The 22784-nt window shown below is 41.6% G+C and overlaps 2 protein-coding genes across 2 annotated transcripts; one reads left to right on the forward strand and one right to left on the reverse strand.

Moving 5' to 3' along the window:
* Positions 1-138: 138 nt before the first annotated feature.
* On the forward strand, positions 139-4371 carry LOC108436402 (keratin, type I cytoskeletal 18-like). Its single transcript, XM_017712859.1, has 9 exons — positions 139-210; positions 872-1222; positions 1325-1407; positions 2308-2464; positions 2561-2722; positions 2832-2957; positions 3649-3869; positions 4013-4050; positions 4187-4371. The coding sequence occupies exons 2-9, from the start codon at positions 884-886 to the stop codon at positions 4207-4209; spliced, it is 1149 nt and encodes a 382-aa protein (XP_017568348.1). The 5' UTR covers positions 139-210; positions 872-883; the 3' UTR covers positions 4210-4371.
* Positions 4372-7339: 2968 nt separating this feature from the next.
* On the reverse strand, positions 7340-21602 carry LOC108436452 (actin-related protein 2/3 complex subunit 2-A). Its single transcript, XM_017712959.1, has 10 exons — positions 21391-21602; positions 18918-18952; positions 18147-18259; positions 17138-17183; positions 16575-16761; positions 15286-15379; positions 13643-13769; positions 13204-13304; positions 12094-12194; positions 7340-7777 (listed from the first exon to the last, which is right to left on the reverse strand). Exons 1-10 carry the CDS (start codon positions 21462-21464, stop codon positions 7756-7758), a joined length of 900 nt encoding a protein of 299 aa, XP_017568448.1. The 5' UTR covers positions 21465-21602; the 3' UTR covers positions 7340-7755.
* Positions 21603-22784: the final 1182 nt, after the last annotated feature.

Raw genomic sequence — 22784 nt, forward strand, 5'->3', positions numbered from 1 at the left:
GTTCTTTGAGGAACATATGGAGAGGATGGCACAAGAACTTGTTTTTCAGCCTAAAAAACCTGCTTGATGGGTGTGTGGGTGTCATTTTTCCAATGGCATCTGCACACATCAGATACGGTTCTGTATAAAAACAGCCACCGCGGGGCGTAAAGGCTAAAAGCTGGTTAGAGGCCAGAGTTACGGGCTGTGTCTTCTCGTCTGTTACCTGAGGTGAGTACTGACTCCATTGCCTCAGTTCCATGCACTGAAGTGATGGAACTGCACTTTTCTTTTATGTGCAGGACTTGTATTTATATCCAAGAGTATTTGTAAGAAAAGGATTTTAGTTTTTACAGTTATAGGAATTTCCATATAGCTCACAGTTCGCTTTTTAGCGTGTCATTTCACTCCAATCTGCCCGATGACCGCTGGGATAGGCTCCAGCACACCCCACCCCGTGACCCTGAGGGAGAAGCGGCTTAGAAAATGGATGGATGGATGGATGGATTTCCCTTCTGTTAGCACCTGAACTGCTTTACTTGCTCTCACCTCTCACTTTTGAGCTTTGGCATTTTATTCTAGACCCATTAGGAGCACAAAAACAGAAGAATAATGAATTCTATACTTTTCACCGAATACTTCCTAGTTTTATTTATGCAGCAACACTTTGACTTGGATTTGTGTTGCCCTGTTTGGTTAGTCATTGACTTAATTCTCCACTAAAATGACTTTAAAACTGACCCATTTACAGTCTTGAATTCTGCACATCTAGAATATACTGTCGTCTAAAACTGGAAAAAAAGTAAAGTTTTTTAAAGTGTCTAGTTTTTTACTAAGCCTGCATTTACCTGAGTGTGATTTTACGCTGCTCTGTCCTCTCGCCCCCCGGCAGCCCCCCAGCAGCATGTCTCGCAACAGCGCCAGCAGTATGTTCGGGGGAGCGGGTGGTCAGGGCGCCCGGGCTTCTGTGTCCAGCCTGCAGAACCTGAGAAACGCCCTCCGCCCGGAGAGCCAGCCTCAGGCTCCGAGCAGCGGAGCCCCGGGTCCTACGCCCACCGACGACAAGAAGACCATGGAGAACCTCAACAGCCGCCTGTCCGGCTACCTGAACAGAGTGCGAAAACTGGAGAACTCCAACCAAGAGCTGGAGGAGCAGATCAAAGACATCTTAGAGAAGAGGGGCCAGACGGCCGACCGGGACTGGGATGAGATCGAGAAACCGCTGGCTGACCTCAGAAAGGAGGTGAGGAACCACTCAGAGACAGGTCAACTTGCTGAGTTAAACCAGTAATCAGGGTCCACATATGAAGGTGACGTAATAACCTTTTTATGACTATGTTTGTAGGTCCATGAGAAGACCATGGAAAACGCCCGCATTTTACTCCAGATAGACAACAGAAAACTGGCGAACGAAGACTTCAGAAACAAGTAAGCGACCATTTTTCAATATTATGAAAATGATCATGATGACAGTGATCAAAGCCAGCACGATAATCAATAAAAACGACTCAGGGAGGGAGTCTGTGGCACATCCGGGTCCCAGCAAGGAGACGAGCTACGTTTCCAGCAGCGTTTAGCAGACGCTCTAATCCAGAGCAACTTACCAGAAGAGCTTTGTCTGTCTAGAGAAAGTGTCTCTGCTAGTTACCAGCAGGTTAGAGAGAAAGACGGTCCTGAGCTCAGAGACTGATAGAAACACAGAGTCACTGTAGATACAGAGAGAAAAGGAGCAGAGCTGAAGACAGAACTCTGTGCTGTACAATACACTACAATACAGTAAACTACAATACAACACAATACAGTAAACTACACTACAACACAATACAGTAAACTACAATACACTACAATACAGTAAACTACAATACAACACAACACAGTAAACTACACTACAATACAATACAGTAAACTACAATACACTACAATACAGTAAACTACAATACAACACAATACAGTAAACTACACTACAATACAATACAGTAAACTACAATACACTACAATACAGTAAACTACAATACAACACAATACAGTAAACTACAATACAACACAATACAGTAAACTACAATACACTACACAGATATTCAATATATTGCAATCAATACTTAATTCAGTGCTGATTTAAGTGCTGTGTGAAGAGATGAGTCTTCAGTCTGTGTTTGAAGACAGCGAGAGACTCTGCTGTTCGGACAGCCAGTGGGAGTTCATTCCATCACCTGGGCGCCAGTGTGGAGAACATTCTCGACGCTTGTCTTCCACGTGCCAGATACAGCAGATGATGTAAAACCTGATTGTTACGATTCACTTCAGTCTCTTTTTTATGCTTCTTGCCAGGCTGGATGCAGAAAGGTTCGCGCGCCAGGGCGTGGAGCACGAGCTCGCCGAGCTGAGGAAAGTCATTGATGATACGCAGATCGCGCGCCTCAACCTGGAAAGTCAGATCGAGTCCGCCAGGGAGGAGCTCGCTTTCCTCAAGAAAGACCACCGCGACGTAAGTTCACTTTCGGTTTAAGTGTTAACCAAATGACTCCCGTGCCTCTGTAAATCTCTCAAAACTCAGCGACCTTCTCCTCCTGCCATGCTGAAGGAAGTCGCTGTGCTGAAGGAGAGAATCAAGGAGTCCACTGTGACTGTCGAAGCAGATTCCCCTCAGTCCAACCTGAGTGACACTGTCAACAAGATCCGTGCTCAGTATGAAAAACTGGCCATGAAGAACCGCGTGGAGACTGATGAGTGGTACAGAAGCAAGGTAAGCTTACATGAGGTCTATGAAGAAAACTAGGTCCTTCACAGACACAATGAGCTGTAAACCCATTATTTGTAGCTCTTTCTGAGATGCTTTGTCGCCCTTTTTACAGTTTGACAACATCAAAGTGGAGGTGGCGAAGAACACTGAGTGTCTGCAGACCAGCGGGACTGAGCTCAGTGAGCTTCGCCGTCAGAAACAGCTGCGAGAAATTGACATTCAGGCTCTGCAGAGCACGGTAACGTCCACCCGTCCACAGCAATAAAAGGACAGAGGAGAGAACCTTTCCAGCTGTGATATAAAACCTGTGTTTGTGTTACAAATAACACCTACTACTTACTCACCAGATGGGTTGCTTTCAAATACAGTGTGCCGTTGTTACAGCCTGCCCCACTACTGGGCTTAGATTTCAGCAATAATAGAAAACATACCTGACAAAGTAAGATTTGCTAAATAGCTTGTTGTATTTATTTACATTTGTGAGTTGGCTTTTTACATAAATATATCGTTGTTGTCGGAAGAAAACCTTGTATCTCCATTTCTGATGTTTTTCAGTTTTTGAGATATTTTGAAAGTACCCGTTGTTCTTTATTATTGTCCATAAAGTTCATGATGAATGGACTAAAAGAAACGGCCCAAAATGACTTGGAAAAAATTCTGGTTCCATTGACTTCCATTAAAAGTAAAGTAGGTTTTTTCCTTCTCCTGTGAAGTTAGCGTTTTGGAGATACGAGGTTTTCTTCCAACAACAGCGATATGCTGTGTGTTTCAACCAAAGTGTATAAACCTCCATCAGCTCAGGAAGGTGCTGGACGTGTCCAGAAGAGATATTCTTATTCTGGTCTCCATTACACTCAACAAGTGATCTGTGCCTTCATTATTGAGGACAATGTTGTCACATTGACTGTATTTCAATGGCTTTTGCTTAGATCCTGTCTTTGGAAGAGACTCTGAAGGATGCAGACGGTCGGTATAGGCGGGAAATGGTCCGTCTGAACCGGATCATCCAGCAACTTGGTGCTGAGTTGACCAAAGTACGAGAACAGGTGGAGCGTCAGACCGAAGAGTACCAGGCCCTGCTAAACATCAAGATGAAGCTGGAGGCTGAGATTGACAGCTACCGCCACCTCCTGGGGGGAATTGATGACGGGTCAGAGATTGTTTTAAGAGCTTAATTGGGTGTCTTAGAACTTCTTCAGGATAATAAGAGGAATTCCAGAGTTGTTGGCCTGTATATCTTGGTTGCCAATGTAGTTAACACAGGTGTTGGTTCTCCATCCTTTCCTTTCACAGGGCAGAGTTTTCCGTAGAGCAGGCTTTACAGAATAATGGTGAGTTGGCAAAACAGACTAACATCCAGTCTGGACATCCTTTGTAATCCTACGTTGACTAAATGCTCCTTTATAAACATGCAACATACTAACCCAGACATAACTTTTAATGACAATAACTTTTATCTTTTAACAGGCCCATCCAGCCAGCAGAATTAAGCCCAGCCCATCTGGACCCATAGAATGCCCAGAAGTAACCAGATGAGGAGACCTCTGCACTTTTAACCTTTCACATAACATTTTATGTGATCTGAAAGTATAATTGCCCTGTGCAGAAACTCTTGTATGATCTATGGCAATAAAGTAAAATACTTCACCACAGTCCTGTCCTGTTTCTTGCCTGATTTTTATCCTACACTTTGTATTTGTGGCCTTTTTGTTAAGTTAATGTATTTGTATTTCAATACTGTATCCATGATTTCAGTATTTGTAGTACTACATAACAAAAATATGAAAAATTGAAAGGTGTGGTAAAAGGACATTAACAATAAAAGAACAAGCTCAATAGATTTAAAGCTGCATCCCATTGATAATTTAGTCTCAACAAGTGTCCACATTTACTTTATATACAACCCCAATTCCAATGAAGTTGGGACGTTGTGTAAAACAGAAATAAAAACAGATTATGATGATTTGCAAATCCTTTTCAAACTATATTCAACTGAATACACTACAAAGACGAGATATTTAATGTTCAAATGGATAAACTTTATTGTTTTTTGCAAATATTCACTCATTTTGAATTTGATGCCTGCAACACGTTCCAAAGAAGTTGAGGAATGCTCAAAAATCACCTGTTTGGAACATTCCACAGGTGAGCAGGTTAACTGGAAACAGGTGAGTGTCATGATTGCGTATAAAGGGAGCATCCCTGAAACGCTCAGTCGTTCACAAGCAAGGACGGGCGAGGTTCACCACTTTGTGAACAACTGCGTGAGCAAATAGTCCAACAGTTTAAGAACAATGTTTCTCAACGTGCAACTGCAAGGAATTTAGGGATTTCATCATCTACAGTCCATAATATCATCAAAAGATTCAGAGAATCTGGAGAAATCTCTGCAAGTAAGCAGCAAGGCAGAAAACCAACACTGAATGCCCGTGACCTTCGATCCCTCAGGCGGCTCTGCATTAAAAACTGACATCATTCTGTAACGGATATTCCCACATGGGCTCAGGAACACTTCGGAAAACCACTGTCAGTGAACTCAGTTCGTCGCTCCATCTACAAGTGCAAGTTAAAACTCTGCCATGCAAAGCGAAAGCCAGATATCAACAACACCCAGAAACACCGCCGGCTTCTCTGGGCCGAGCTCATCTGAGATGGACTGACGCAGAGTGGAAAAGTGTCCTGTGGTCTGACGCGTCCACATTTCACACTGTTTTTGGAAATCATGGACGTCGTGTCCTCCGGTCCAAAGAGGAAAAGGACTGTCCGGATTGTTTTCAGCTCAAAGTTCAAAAGCCAGCATCTCTGATGGTGTGGGGGGGTGTTAGTGCCCATGGCAGGGGTAACTTGACCATCTGTGAAGGCCCATTAATGCTGAAAGGTACATACAGGTTTTGGAGCAACATCTGTTGCCATCCAAGCAGCGTCTTTTTCAGGGACGTCCTGCTTATTTCAGCAAGACGATGCCAAGCCACATTCTGCACGTGTTACAACAGCGTGGCTTCATAGTAAAAGAGTGCGGGTACTAGACTGGCCTGCCTGTCTGGTGATGTAACACAATGGTAAACACGCCCCTGTCCAAACTTCTTTGGAACGTGTTGCAGGCATTCAATGAGTGAATATTTGCAAAAAACAATAAAGTTTATCCGATTGAACATTAAATATCTTGTCTTTGTAGTGGATTCAATTGAATATCGGTTGAAAAGGATTTGCAAATCATCGTATTCTGTTTTTATTTATGTTTTACACAACGTCCCAACTTCACTGGATTTGGGGTTGTAGTTGTGTAAATGGAAAACCTTTTGAACAGTCATCCATTACAGGAAATATGTTGAAGGAACCCAAAAAAGCCCTCAGTGACTCCACTGTAAATCAGGCCAGATATGTGCACAAATCTAGAAAGCATAAGCACTTTATATCCCTCTAGCTGATGCTCAGCATTGGGCATAATGACCTTATGTGCAGTTAATGTGCAGCTGCTTCTGAGCAATTCATTCTACTGGCAGTGCTTTTCTATGGAGATTATAAAAGTTATAAAGTGTGTGTGCAACGGAATGCCATGGAATTCATGGAGAACTGGTATCTTGTACACAACATTCCTTTTTCGTCTAACACTGATCTCTGGATTATTTTCACTCGTTCTTAATGCTTTAAACCAGCAGCCTCAACCTGTGTATCCACCTTTTGCCTTTATTACAACCTCCATCCTTTACTGGAGACTTGCTTTCAGTTTTAAAAAAATCTGTATGGACGACCTTCCACTTTTCTATTTCATCTCCTTTTCTCAGTAAAGACAGCTCCAGATTCACAGCGTTGTCTTTTCACGGTGGAAGAACTGACAGAAATCCCTGTGGCTGGTTTTTTTTTTTTTTTAGATTTAAAGTAAGAGTTAAGCTTGATTTTCTCCTCTCAAAGATGAAAGTACTTATCGGACAGGTTTAACTATCTGACAGCTGTGGTGTCACTACTGTCTCATTTTCTCTGTATCTTTTAATCATTTTTTGAATTTTTTTTAGTATGACGTCACTCTTCCTTTTGCAAGTGGACTATTTTTTAATTTAATCCACAGAAATACATCCTTAGAAATGAATAACTTGTGCTTAATGAACGTTTTGACTGGGAATTAAATAAAAGGTGGTGTCTAGCTTTTGCGATGTACTGTATGTGAACCAGTCCAGGCCCTGCTCTAAGTGCTTGACCACATTTCTCTTCACTATTAAACAGAAATCATATTAAGAGGACAAAAATGCAGGATTAGATGAAAGTCATGCTGATATGCAAAGATGAAAAGGTCTAAACCATGTAAACGTGAGCTTTTTCTAGGGGTTGACATGAAATTCCACTGTAGTGATTTCAGAACGGCAGAAAGCAGGTGACACAGGTTTAAATAAGCGGCTGGTGGAAAAAAAAACCCCAACACAACAAACAAAGTGTAAGCAAACAGATATTTTCCTCGGAACTCAAATATAAGAGACAGTGTGACACATGGCAGTTATGATCCATCTCATGTTCAGGTGCATGACTAATTACATGGCACACAGCAACACCTGCAGTCATGCTCACTTCTTGGCACGCAAGAACAGAGCATGTTTGCGCTTCTCTGGAAAAACGACACATGGCATATTTCCTAAACAAGATGATTTATTCGTTATGTTGTACCATCCACTGACAGCGGTCAATTATGACGGACATGAAAGGCAAGGGTGCTGAGATAGATGGATGCAACAGGCTACTGAACAAATGCAAGCAAGACAGTAACAAGTATCCAGAGTAAAAGACTTTGTATCAAAACGTTCATTTTATACAGATATATCTATATATTTATGACTTTAATATATATTTTGATATGCTCCAAGAAAGAAAGGCCATTTTTAAAATGTCGGACATTGTCTTTACAAAGCATACACATTCTATTTCTTAAAAAAAGAAAAGCAACAAAAGAGGATGAGACGATGACAGACAAGACCTTCTCGCCTGTCCAACAAGTAGATGGGGTAGAGGCTTCGTCTGAGTATGCTGGGTTTGGAGTGAGATGTTCTTCAGCGAGAGAAGGTCTTGCCCCTAAAAACCAAACCACATGGTCAGTGTCAGTTAGCATGTCATTAGGTGTGAGATCAAGGAATGGTTCAGCAAAATTATGGAATTAACACAAATTCCCACAGACCTAGAAACAAATGGACAAAAATACACAGTAGAGACCTGCATAAACATCAAATGAAAGCCCAACCAACCCTGTTTTAGAAAAAAAAAAAAAAACAGAGGTCCTGCTCCAACAGCTCAAAATACTAAGGCAGGTGTAGGTGGCCGGTGTACTTTTCATGCAGGTGGAACGACCAGGACATGAAGTTTTCCAGTTGAAGACATCCATGACCCATTTGCTTTTTATTTTGTCCACAGCAAAGAATCAGCAAGACGAGTGAGGCAGACCAAAGCACCAGTTATCAGTGTCACAGTCCTGTGCAACAAAACTACAAAAGCACTCAAAGGCAGGTTTGCGTGGGAGGTGTAGACAGACAAAGCACACCTTTGTGGACACTCAACTCCCAAGCATTTCAATTGCATGAAATGTAGCACAAGAAACATGAGAGGAACTCAACATAATGCTTGGTTGAACAGTGGAATTTGTTAGAAGAGGAAAATGAGATATAAAAACATGCTGTTTATAAAAGGAAATGCTCGCTTGATTAGAAGTGAAAAGCACTCAGGGACGCCACCGGAGCACCCTGTCAACATCAAAGGCGTCTACATCACAGTGAACCTAAAGTAGCACTATGTGTCTTCAGAGATGTGAGCGTGTATGGACAGGTCAGACATTAGGGTTGGGCAGAATCCTCTCAATTCATGCCTTTCAGCTGACCCAAATATTAACAGGGTATAGGATATTACACATGAAAGTGTTGTAAGTGACGCAGAATGATGTTTTTGCTCTCTCGCTCTGCAGCATTTCAAAAGAGAAATGGGTAGTTTGTTGACGGGGTCACCGCATTAGTGAACGCAGTTCATGATTTTCAAGCTGTCATTCGATAAACGTCAGACCACCTATTCAGGGACTGCTAAACCAGCTCCTATCTCTGCTAAGGAGAGGCGAGCTGGTTAGCATTAGCTTAGCTAGCATGATAACAGCTCAGTTCACAACAGGACATGGTTGATTCCAGCTAACTAAAGCACCGGCACAGGTTTAGACGATAATGATTGAAATCTGAAGGAGTGAAGTCAAAAGGTGAAGACAGAAAAGCAAAATTAAACCTGTTTTGTGTCGTCTGGATCAGGCTACAGACCCAAACAGTGCCACAGGGCACAGTATCGGCCTGATTTTGATGAAGCTCTGCTGTAACGGGTAAACAAATATCTGAGAGATTAAAAGGGGGGCAGGCGTGGGCTGGAGGTTAGGGAACCGGCCCTGTGACCGGAAGGTCGCCGGTTTGATCCCCAGTGCTGACAGTCCATGACTGAGGTGTCCGTGAGCAAGACACCTAACCCCCAACTGCTCCCCGGGCGCCGTGGATAGGCCTGCCCACCGCTCCGGGCAAGTGTGCTCACTGCCCCCTAGTCTGTGTGTTCACAAGTGTGTATGTGGTGTTTCACTTCACGGATGGGTTAAATGTGGAGGTGGAATTTCCCGTTTGTGGGATTAAAAAAGTATCACTTAACTTAAAAGTCGAGCGACCAACGCTGGAGTAACAACCTCAAAACCTGCTCTGTGGTGTTCGGGGCTGGAGCGTTAGGGTTGTGCCTCAGCTAACGAGAGCTAAGTTAGCAGGCCAAACGCAGCAGCACAGACTTGGTTCCAGCTAACTGATGCTAAAATGACATCCGTCTACAGGATATCTGAATGGGCAAAGTCGAGTGACTGGTGTTAAATAAAAGCTGAGCTCTGTGGTGTGTGTAGCTCTTAGCCATTGCTGTGCTGCTATCATACTTGAGTTTTTCGAGGTTCTTCCTGGCTCTGATTTTTCAATGAGCTTTCTATGAGCTTCACCTATGATCTCCCACTCCAGCCCTCAGTGAGCCCCTGGGTAAAATGTGCTTATTTGGCTGTTCAGATGTAGAAAAGAAATTTCACACATCATTTTGAAATACCTCCATTTTTTATCGTTAGCTGTATACCTTATAACTGTTTTACTACAAAGATGCAAAAACACAAATAACGAAATAAGTAATAAATGCAGACAATAGATAGATAATATCGAAATATAGATAAATCGATAAAGAGCATAAAATGGCTTCACGTTAAGGATGCTAGGGTGGGTGCTATAGTTACTGATATCCCCGAATGCTTATTGCTGGCCATCTTTTCAACACAGAAGCACCGCGATCATAACAACAGATCAAGGAGACACCAGTGCAAAGTCTAAGCAACGCACCCACACTGATGTACAGTGTCACACCATGCTTTACAATACTGGATCTGTACTGTTTTGTTTTTGACAGAGAGAAAATGATATAGAAAAAAAACACAGCTGTCTTCTTGCTATGTTAGCAATTGTCTTCTGAAAGGTACAACTGACAGATTTCAAATAAAACTTCCACAACCGATAAGATCAAAAAGGTCCCAGCACATTGTTGGCATGCTTATGGATCAAGAAAGATATGTTAATTAGAAAGACTTCCAAAGAATCAGATAAGATGAAATGATTACTGGATTAGGAACATGAATGTGAGATATGCACTCTTTAACACAGGCACTTGGACACTGTAGGTGCTCATATTTCTGTGGTTCTGTGGAAATGCTGAGTCGCAGGTTCTCACAGTCTCAGGTAAAACACTGCATGCTTAACTTGTAATTATAAGTCTGTAATCAAACAATGTGGCCTTGTCATTGAAGAAGCAAGTCCTTGCTATTAAGTTGAAACATGGTAAGGCACTTTGTTGAAATGTTGCTCTAGTTCAAATACAGACTTGTAGAACATGTGTGATGAGTGTGAGGCCAAATAGTTAATTAACAAGTTAATATTAAAATCAACAATGTTAATATTACAGTTACAATTGATACATTGGACAAACTTTTAAGATATTGGGGGAAAACACAAAATCTGGCCTGTGCAAAAGTGGCACATTTTAGATTTTAAGAGAAAAGTTTGGATAATTCAATCATCAAGATGTAAACAAAGTTCATAGTGGTTTGATGTGAAATGACTCACTTGCCGAATGGGTTTTTTTTCCCAGTGGTGGTGACAGTAACAAATATTTTGACTTTTGCATGTAACTTTAATCCCGAACTATAAACTGCTACTTTTTTGGCTGCATAACAGATTGAATCCGAGGCAGAAGTCAAATTCTTATCGGATACCGTCTGCGCTTTCTCTAATGTCATCTTCAGTGGTTATAACTGTAGATGGTTGAACGGACGTGTGATCTTATCGCACAAATGTTTTTAGCCTATGAAAAACTACCACAAAGAGGAAAACTACTCATGTGACGACGACATCATTGAACTCGACTGCACTTGTGAGCTGGTTTTTTTTTTTTTTTTTGGCTGTATGAATGTACTCATAGAGCTTGAAGGCATTTGCTGGACATATGACAGGGGCTACCTTTAAGCAGGAAAACAGATCTGTCTATTACACTAAATCTAGTAGTCATGTCATTATAAGGCATCATACTGAGTCACAGGGGGAAGAGTAATTACGTTTCTCAGAGCTCCTTTAATGAAAACGTTAATGTTTTATTAGGCTAATACAATGTTTGCCAGTTCTGGAGTACCTCTGCACTGAACGTCTTAATGTTTTTACTGTTCCCACCCAATAGCTAACTAAGAAGCACTTGCTGAGTTTAAAATGAAGGACAGCAGCACTATATTCAGGGAAGAGGTACTGCAGGCAAACACAGGCCTTAATCAACATTGTATGTGGCTCAGTGTGTGGGGCCAAGTCAGAATAAAAACAGGCTGAGCTGTCAGATGACAGCAATCTAGAAGCTTTTGTTTCAGATATTTTGAATTGAATAATATGAACGTCTGCCAAGTCTGTCCATGCAATCGACTGTTGTACAACGCATTGCACACGACACAGAAAGTAAACAGAAAGTGACTTTTAGGTGAGACCAAATCTGCTGTAACCCCGTATGCGCACAACCCAGGAGGGGCAATCTTAATTTATCAACTGATAAATTTCTTCCGAAATCTTTTGGGAAACGATCTCTAAACTGCTAAATTAATTTCACTGTGATCCATCACAATCCGAGTTCATATTTTAATGAGCAATCTATATGCAGAAATTTTACTCAGAGCAGTTATAAAAAGATTCATCTAAAATAACACGCTGTAAATGGACTATGGTTCATTTGTATCGGCACCCAAGGGTTTATGCAGGGCGACTGGTTTACAACATGAAAAGAAAGCTTGATCTTTCAGGAGAAATGTGGGTGATGGAACTCACGAGATGGTCTTCATCTCCTTTTTCTCAGCGTCAGGTCTTGCTCTGTTCAGCACCTTCAGGAAATCCGAGGTCTTGGCCCTCATGCGTGTATGAATGTAAGCCTGAAAATAGATGTTGTGAGAAAAGAGAAGTTGAGTGGAGTAGAACTTCTCAGAAAACTGATCGACAGTAAAGAACCAGAGTTACAATTCATTGCAGTCTTATCTTTATAAAGAAACAAGGCACAAACACACGAATGCCAGTAAATTCACAGATACAGTTACACCAACAAACTACTGATAAATGGAAATATAAATAAAACATGCACTCATCTTTGCCCATCAAAACTCAGGACACATGGCCTTCTCTTGAAATTTTGTTTGCTTTTCATTGCTGCTATTGAATTAAATAGGAAAAAGCTTTGAAATAACACTGCACGCTCGTCAAAGTGTCTTGCTTGGTATGTTTTTATTGAATACTTGACAGGACTGAGACCCGATCTCAAAAAGAGTCAATTATCCTACTCTAGACTCTAATGTGGGTATTGAGAGAAAGCTCTGGACAAAGTTTGCCAGTGTCTGCATGCACACAGATTGTTTTCTAGACAGCTTGTCTGAAGAACGCACGTATTTCACTGCGGACGAAGCACAAAACAAGTAAAGTAAAATTTGTAACAACAATAAAACGGCTTACAACTAAACGTCGGCAGTGCTTAAACACTTTATTTCAATTTTAAAAAGCAAAATACCAACTGGTAAAAAATGAATCACAGACAACTTCAGAATTCAAACAGCCCTAAAGATCGAAAGACAGTTTTCTTTCCAAACCATGGTTAAAAGCATATTTTACCTTTTGCCCTTTTGTTTTTTTACAGGTAAAGGATTTGAGTGCTGATGAGTGTTGCCATAACAACAACGGGATAGAATGTGTGGGATATGCCATGAATCCTTAATTGAAGCCATTATTCCTGTGTTTCTGCAGTTCTTCCCAAGAAGATGGAGAGATCTAAACCACTTTCTTTTTAATGTTAAGTTATTGCAAATTAACAAAGAAAACATGCTCATTTACTAACATACTTTTGAAAAACTTGTTGCTCAGTCTTGATTGTTTCTTTATGAAATGATCTTTTACCTTGGAGCACTTGATGTGGTAGTGCAGGTAGTCCCTGAAGGTGTGGATGAGATTGATGGTGTTGTCTCTGGCATTTGTGTTGGTGTGTCGGGGAAAGAGGACTGCAAAAGAGGGACAAGAGCTATTAATAATGAGTCAATCAAAATTAGAGACTTGCATCAAAGTACTACAGCCAACCAATATGAATTGAACTAAATTCAGTGCAAAAGCTTCGCCAATGTAGATAAAAGTGAAGGATTTATTACATTTCAGGTTAGACATGGCTAATAGGTCATGACCAAGTGTTGGGGGGAGCCTGCTGTCAAAAACTGCTTTTTAATTAGCATGCAGTTTTTACAAATGCATGACTTTCAACTTATTTTCAAAGCTCAGGCTGTTAAGCATCAGCAGGGCAGCAAAATAAATGCTGAAGACTGAAGGATATACATTGTGTACATACCGAATGTGATGTAGCCAATGTTGTCACCCACAGCAGCATCTGTGTCCTTCAGTTCCAGAGGGGGCTCTCTGTGACTGAACAGCACCTGTGGAGCTGTGTGACTCGCTCGCCGACCCTCCTTAAACTCCTGAGACATAAAAAGAGAGAGAGAGAAAAAGACATTGAGAGAGAAAAATAATAACTATATGAATTCACACACAATTTATATATATATATAAATAATTTATATATATATATATATATATATATATATATATATATATATATATATATTCACACACACACACACACACACACACACACACACACACACACATATATATATATATATATATATATATATATATATATATATGTGTGTGTGTGTGTGTGTGTGTGTGTGTGTGTGAATTCATACAGACACATATGTAGGTCTGGCTGAAACCTACAAAAGACCCACCTGCCGAGCTTAAGGAGGGCAAACAAATGTCCACTCTCTATAGAAGTGATGGGATCTACTCCAACCATACATTTTATTTGACTCCACTCATGGGCCCATACCATAATACATTTTTAATAACACTGGATTATAACAAAAGCAACATTGACCACCTAAATATCCACCTATCCTACCCCACCCATTCACACTGAAACTATAAAAAGTATTTTAGCCCACACTGCTTTTTGAATGATGCACAATCAAAGGACAGCTCATTAACATATATCCTTCTTAAAGGAAAAGTAACAAAGATTAAGATTAAGTGACCCTTATTAGTCCCACAACGGGGAAATTTCACCTCCGCATTTAACCCATCCGTGAAGTGAAACGCCACATACACACTAGTGAGCACACACACACACTAGGGGGCAGTGAGCACACTTGCCCGGAACGGTGGGCAGCTCAATCTGCAGTGCCCAGGGAGCTGTTAGGGGTGAGGTGTCTTGCTCAAGGACACCTCAGTCATGTGCCGTCGGCTCTGGGGATCGAACCGGCGACCTTCCGGTCACAAGGCTGGATCCCTAACCTCCAGCCCACGACTGCCCCTAAAAACAGTCTGTTTAATTGTAAGGAATAAAGAAATGTTGGAAAAAGGTCATGTGAAAATGTCTTATGACTGTCATAAGTGAACCTTTGGGGGGAAAAATTAAAATACAAGAAAAATGTAAAATTGGGCCTAGAAATGTTTGCTCAACCATCCCTGCATACACCCGTAGAAAATGAGGGTTACCCTCAGTGTACCCAGAGTTTAAACGCTGACTTCGCAGCTGTTCAGTAACTGGCTTTCACCCCATTCTTTATTGATGTCCACTTATGATGTTTGAGGTCCACTTTGTGTGAGTTTACATGTCCAATCACAATTTATTTGTAATGTACAAGTTAAACAGACTGATTTTGGCTGCCCTGTATCGTGCCTTATTCAAAAAACAGTCTGGGCTTCCCTTATATCCCTTATAACCTCAGCCAGACTAATTTGCTGTAGGCTGAATATGTGGATATATCCGTCAGTGCATTTTAGAAGAGTTTATATACTACAACAAAAATGATACGGGCCCTTCAGAGGTGATATAAATTATTCTTAACATACATACACAAATGTACACCAATGTTGTGCCTAAAGCTGGAACACTGCTTGACTAGATAAAATCAAAGAAATTAATCTGACCTGCATGAACACTTTCCCGATGATGACATCATCGTCGTCTTTGAAGACGGTGCTGAAAACCACTGTGACTCTGTCTTTCTTCGCCTCCACGTACCTGAGAAACGAAAACATTTCCACTTTAGCCCTTCACACTGCTGCCATTACTGATCATATAAGGTGGTATAAAGGACCATAAAGCAGGGTTAGCACAGTCAGGTGTTACATTTCAGTGCTAAATCGCTCAGCAGCTAACCAACACCTTTAATAAGTTCAACCGGGTGTGATGGAGCAGGGCACACACTAAAGTTTGCAGTGCTGTCACTCACCAGGTCTCCAGGACCAAGAGTGCTTACTGACACTGCACCAGAGAGGGCAGCCAGTTTTAGGGGTCATCTACTAAAATCTCCCATGCAAATGAAAAGTGGAGCAGCTTCATAATTAATATATAAAGTAGCACAAACCATGTGCTTGGCTCACGTGCTTTTTGTATGGAAGGATGTTTCCACCTGAAAAAAAAGCTTTGCAATCCTTCTTCATTTTAAGTTTAAACTTTTAGGTTGAAATAATGACTTCTTTCCTTCAATCTGAGAAAATAAGACGTTAATTTGTCAAACATCTGAAGAAATAAAATATTTACTTTCTGTTTTGAAATGTTCGTCTTTTGCTGGTGAGTTCTGTGCCAAGAGCATTTAGAAACGGTCTAAAATATCAGGAATATCAGTTTAAAACCGTTTTAAAACATCAAAAACTATTCGGTTTGAGTTCTATTTCGTTTATCAAATTCAGAATAACATGCATAGCTTCATTCTTTTCATTATGTCCATCAAAAATGAATAAATGTGTGTGATAATCTGTCTCTTTTCTTCCTGAACACAATGGCAAACACATTAGTGCCAAAAAAGCACAAGCTTTTCTTAAAAGTTGAACGATGCACAGTCAGTATTATCAGTCTAGGTGAATCAGAATAAGCGCTTCATTAAATATCAATAATTATAATAATCTCCTCCAGGGATTTTTCTGCGTATCGACTCGGATAAAAGTCAAACGAGCAGCTCCATCCCATTCATGTCCTAACAGGGTCTGAAGCATCACAGCACCTATTCTAAATCATGACAGCCACTTTTTAATGCCGAAATGGAGTTTGCGTTGGCCCAAAGCGTTAGAAAACCTGCTCCCAGCTGAGTCCTAAACACTTTCCTGGTTTACTTTACCATTAAATTGTTTCAGGTGATGTAATGCATGAAAAGAGTTTTCATAATGACAACTATAACTGTGACAGTGCTTTGCTTAGAAAATCCAACAAGGCCTACATGGACTCATCATCGCGGTAGTGGACCACAGCCCTCTTCTCCCCCTCTTTGCCCTCCTCCTGGAACTTGAAGTACTTCTCAAAGACAGATGCAAAGCAGTTCCTCTTCAGCATGCCCGCCTGATGAACAGCTTCTTCCTTGTTCGGCGGAAGCGTTTCCAGATCATACAGTAAGGACACATTGTAGCCTTGAATAGAAGTAATGACACAAACAACAAGAGAGTGATGATGAAACAACCCTGAGAGATGTTAGTAAGTCTCTCTGAAACGGAAATTTGAGTGGAAGCGGCAAAAACGTGCCCTACTTTTATTAGGAGTTAACATATAGAGAAGGTCTTATAACTATATTATAGTTCTTTTAAAAACTGGAGCATTTCTGTGGGTCCCTTCACCATGAAATATAAAGTGAAATGAAAAACATTTTTTGGGGGACAGAGACGATACAGTAACTTCGACTCATTTTATTTAGACTAATATTATTTTATCCAAACGTTGCGTGCAGTGTTTCTGTTGCATTCTGAACATCCTGTATCCTCCAGTGTAAACAAAGCAAAGCTGACATACCTGACTCAGGTGCCACAAGGAAATTTCCATACACCCTCTTCAAGAGCTGAAAATGGAATTTTGCTATTAGTGGCAGTTCGGAATTACAAGGCGATGCAAACAGGTATTGTTTTGTTACGCTGACAAGCATTCAACTGTGTAGATAACAGTCTTTAATTTTGTGGAATTTACAGAGGAAGGCAAAGGAAGAACACAAGCACCAATGATTACTGTAATGCCGTCTTAACCGTAATAGTTTCGACACGCCCCCGAGACATTTTACTCAGTCCTCAAATACCTCACACTGTTTTGATATCTAATACGGAGGTAAACCGTTTTCTACTCTGTGTGATCCACGGTTGCTTCATCACTCTTATAAAAGAAGTGCTGATTTACAGTCTCAGAAAATTAGATTTAAAAAGCTTTGCTGTGGTCAATAAGTGTCTTATTTGCCTGGAAAGACTGGAAAAAACACAAAGAACATGAATACAGTAAGTAGTGACATCACTTACAAGCAAAAACAGACTTCTCGCCAAGATAAACGGCTTTTAATGATGCGCTTAGATGCCCAAGACTCTTGCACAGAACTGTATATACAGAACTCACAACCAGCGAAATCTTTTTATAGCATACGTCCTCTTTTTTGATCAAAGACCCAGCCAATAGCCACGTCTGTCACTAGGGGTCATCAGAGCAACTTATATAGCACTTCCTGTTCTCAGGCAGAGACCACAGCAGCCTCTCTCTTCCTTAAATGGTGATGATTAGATCTTAGAAGGGCTCTATATCCTGAGGTCTTCCAAGCTGAGAGATCAGCACTTCTTTGCTTCCGTCCAACACAAACAGCTTCCACAGGGCAGATGCTAATGATATCCCGAGACGTCACCTAGCCATCATCACATACCACGGGACAAACTAACCAAACAGAAAACCCTTAGGTGGAATCATGGGATATCACATGTGCAAACACGAGCCTTCCCTACGTTAGCACTGTTGTGCCCTACTTGTAATAGGTTGCAGAGGTGAGTACCTCATCAGTTCCGTGTTCCTGCAGCTCCTTGTAGAATTTAAGCGAGATGCTGATCATCACTTTGGTCTTATCTCCATTAGGGTTCGAGATGTGATAGAGGACGCCATCAAAGTCTGGAATGTCAAATACAGCAGTTACACACAAAGAACAATGGAACTAAATAAGAAAGACTGTAGAATGACGTTATAAACGAAAAGGGAAAAAAATCAGGAATGCACAATAATACCGGGATCATACGGAATCATAAAAAAACTGCAGCGCTGGACGGATTTTTGGATTTGATTGATCTTTCAAACTGATATTTGATGATGTACTTATTGTTGTCCAGAAGAGCAGAACGCTTGCACCGCACTAGGCTACTACCTAGATAAATACCTGTGTTTTATTCATTTAATTGCATCCCTTCAGAAGCAAGCATTACATTTCTCTATAATGCCAACCAAAGTAGGTGCAGTTCTAATTTCTAGCATTTTATATTTATGTATCGGTATTGATCCATAATTCCCTTATTGCAGCATTAAAAATACAAACTAATGTGCCACTTATCACCACTAGAACTGGACTAGGCCAGGTCTTCTCATACCAGCAATAGATCAGACCTGGTCATTCCACTGGCAGCAATAGTATTAATTCAGTAAGCCACAAACACAAACCACAACAAAATGAAACAAAAAAGAAATCTGGCAAACTAATCGCATTAGGCCAAAACAATGTGCACTGTAAACCAAACAAGAGCAGTGACCAAGATTTGAGGGCCTTAGATAAACTTACCAGCAAAAGTAACTTCTACTGCCTCCGGTTTATTCCTACAGAGACAGGAAAGATGACCAGTCATGAATCGTGAAACCATGCAGTAAAACACTGACAAGAGGAGTCAACAGATATTCAGTACTATTGGATGTCCTTCCAAGCAAGCAAAAATAATGTGCTTATTAAGATTAAGACTAAGTGACCCATATTAGTCCCACAAGGGGGAAATTTCACCTCCGCAACACCACATACACACTAGGGGGCAGTGAGCACACTTGCCCGGAGCGGTGGGCAGCCCGATCCGCAGCGCCCGGGGAGCAGTTGGGGGTTAGGCGTCTTGCTCAAGGACACCTCAGTCACGTGCTGTCGGCTCTGGGGATCAAACCGGCGACCTTCTGCTCACGAGGCTGGATCCCTAACCTCCAGCCCACGACTGCCCCTGAGTTATTACAGCTTCAGCTACGCTACAAGACAAGCTGATGCAAAGCAACGACTACCTCTTCCTCAGAACATGACAGAACAGGGCTTGGTATTCACTTTGAACTCGGCACATTCTATTCCTCTAAAAACGCAGGAGCCTATGCTAGAGAGGGTCTGAAAATGGTTCTTTACTCTGTACTGTAACAACTTCCCACCCTCACGCCCAGTTTACACACTGCTCATTTATTCACGCTGTTATTCAGGGGCTCATTATCACAGGCAGAAGTGGCCCTCAGCTTACAGCTGTTTTCACCAGGACAGTCTGCAAGATTATAATTAAAATCACCTCCAGCTGAACAAGACAGTGTGAGGCGATAGGAAGAGGAATAAGAAAGATTAAGACTAGATAAGAAGGACTAAGGCAGCGTAAGAACAAAACGGCTTAAAGAAGAACAAGGCAGTGCTAACTGAATAAGCCTGTATAAGGGCGATGTGAGGAGAAGTAAGGCAGTAGACATAAACACAAGAATGTATACAGAAGAATAAAGCAGTGCAAGGAGGAATACGAGTGGAAGGCTGAAGAAGTCTGTATAAAGGCAATATGAGGAAGAATAAAGCAGAATACGCAACATGAAACTGGACAACGCAGAATAACGTTACAGCCAAATAAGGCAAATATGCAGCAGTATGAGGAAGAATAAGCTGGAGGCAGAATAAAGCTAAAGAATAAGGCAGAATAGAGCTTTATAGCACAACATAAGGAAGAATAAAGCTGTATAACGCTGTTTAACGCAGAATGAAGCTTAATAACGCGGTCTGAAGCAGAATAAGGCTTAATAATGCAGTAATAAAGCTAAAGAATAAGGCAGAATAGAGCTTTATAGCACAACATAAGGAAGAATAAAGCTGTATAACGCTGTTTAACGCAGAATGAAGCTTAATAACGCGGTCTGAAGCAGAATAAGGCTTAATAATGCAGTAATAAAGCTAAACAATAAGGCAGAATAGAGCTTTATAGCACAATATAAGGAAGAATAAAGCTGTATAACGCTGTTTAACACAGAATGAAGCTTAATAACGCGGTCTGAAGCAGAATAAGGCTTAATAATGCAGTAATAAAGCTAAACAATAAGGCAGAATAGAGCTTTATAGCACAACATAAGGAAGAATAAAGCTGTATAACGCTGTTTAACGCAGAATGAAGCTTAATAACGCGGTCTGAAGCAGAATAAGGCTTAATGATGCAGTAATAAAGCTAAACAATAAGGCAGAATAGAGCTTTATAGCACAACATAAGGAAGAATAAAGCTGTATAACGCTGTTTAACGCAGAATGAAGCTTAATAACGCGGTCTGAAGCAGAATAAGGCTTAATAATGCAGTAATAAAGCTAAACAATAAGGCAGAATAGAGCTTTATAGCACAACATAAGGAAGAATAAAGCTGTATAACGCTGTTTAACGCAGAATGAAGCTTAATAACGCGGTCTGAAGCAGAATAAGGCTTAATGATGCAGTAATAAAGCTAAACAATAAGGCAGAATAGAGCTTTATAGCACAACATAAGGAAGAATAAAGCTGTATAACGCTGTTTAACGCAGAATGAAGCTTAATAACGCGGTCTGTAGCAGAATAAGGCTTAATAATGCAGTAGTATTAAAGTAACATGAAGCTGTGTGAATCGGTGAAAGGTAATAAGGCGTTATAACCCAGGGTATGGATAAATAAAGCTTAATAAGGCAGTATGGGCTATAATAAGGCGGTTATAAAGGGCTGTATTCAGGACGCTGCAGCCGCGGGGACACACCCGCGCTAGCCGGGCGAGGGGACACGTAGCGACAGATAACCAGCCGAGGAGCGCTGGGAGCGGTGGGAGAAGTGGGAGCGCTGGGAGCGCTGGGAACGCTGGGAGCAGTGGGAGCGGTGGGAACGCTGGGAGCGGTGGGAACGCTGGGAGCAGTGGGAGCGCAGGTAAAACAGGGCAGTAAGCCGGACCGAGCCGAGCGGAGCCGAGCCGAGCCGAGCCGAGCCGAGCCGAGCGGCTGCAGCTCCAGCGCCGCCGGCGTTGTTTCTCACCCGCTCGACGCGCTTTCAAATTTCAGACTCAGCGTCTCCTCGATGATCCGGTTGTTAATTTCCAGAAGAATCATGTCGCCGGGCTGGAAGGCCGTGGAAGGCTGGGCGTGATAAACGCGAATAACCTCAGTTTCAGTCCAAATCCTCTAATCCCGGCACCGCGACACCCACTGGCTGCAGGCCTCTTCCGCCCGCATCGCTTCCGCTCCCCTTCTCCGAAGGACCCGGCATAGGTGGCTCGGGCATTTCCCTGTGTAAGATCGCTAACGTCATTAAAAGTGTCTTAATTTGCCGGGTTGTGTATTTTCCCGGTTGAATCGATGTGAGTGATTTTCTGAAGAGCTCTGATTAGCTTTTATTTATTTATTTATTTATTTATTTACAAATGCTTAAAAAGGTCCGTTGTTTGGAGCGCGAAGCAGCGCTAGGAAGACGAGTGCTAATAAAAACACAAACTCTTAAAGCCGTCTGTAGTAGATTTGTAATGTGTGGAGTTTTTACGATGATTAAATGTAAAATGGGACTCATTACAGACGCATTGATGGTTTCCTAACGGGATCTATAGGTGTCCTATGGGAACTTGTGGGTGGTTGGATAGTGTAGTGGGTAACACCTCTGCCCCTTGACTAGGGTTCCAGCGCCCTACACTACACCAATAAGAGTCCTTGGGCAAGACACCTAACACCACCGTGGCCTACCTGTGTAAAAAATGATCAAATTGTAAGTTGCTCTGGATAAGAGCGCCAGCCAAGTGCCGTAAATGAAAACGGGTGGTCTCTAATGGTAACCAGTTCCCATTAGGAAGCAAAAGCAGCAGGTTTAGATCCTAGTGGTTGTAATGTTGATTTTCAGCAGGGTAGGCCTCCATGTACTAAACTCTTAAACACAGTATTACGGTTCGAGATGGCACTGATCCAATGGGTGAAATCTTTATCCGAGTAGGAAGATGGCTTTGGCACACTGAGATTAGTCCTGTGGGAAATAAGACAATCAACTCTTTGGTAATGTCACACTCTAGCTAGCTAAAGTTGGAAAGGCTGAATTATACATTTGAGTCAAATTAGATATCTAGTTCACCATTCCTCGCTGGACAAGAGAGAGAGAGAGAGAGAGAACAATCTGAAGCCGCAACAAAAATGGAAGGCTTTTTTTTGTAATTGAGGTAAATATTAATAACATTTATACAAAATATTTTAATAGTATTGGACATGAACACTATATTGAGGCTTATGTCTTAACAGTCAGGATTCCCCGTAGATGAAGTGCTTCAATTAAAGGTAGCAGTCAACAGAAAGTCTTAACTTTGACTCAGCTCTATGCCTGCTTATTGGGGCCAATGTGCATACGAAGGGCAGTCGTGGGCTGGAGGTTAGGGAACCAGCCTCGTAACCGGA

This window comes from Pygocentrus nattereri, chromosome 30 (assembly GCF_015220715.1).
Source record: "Pygocentrus nattereri isolate fPygNat1 chromosome 30, fPygNat1.pri, whole genome shotgun sequence".
NCBI lineage: Eukaryota > Metazoa > Chordata > Actinopteri > Characiformes > Serrasalmidae > Pygocentrus > Pygocentrus nattereri.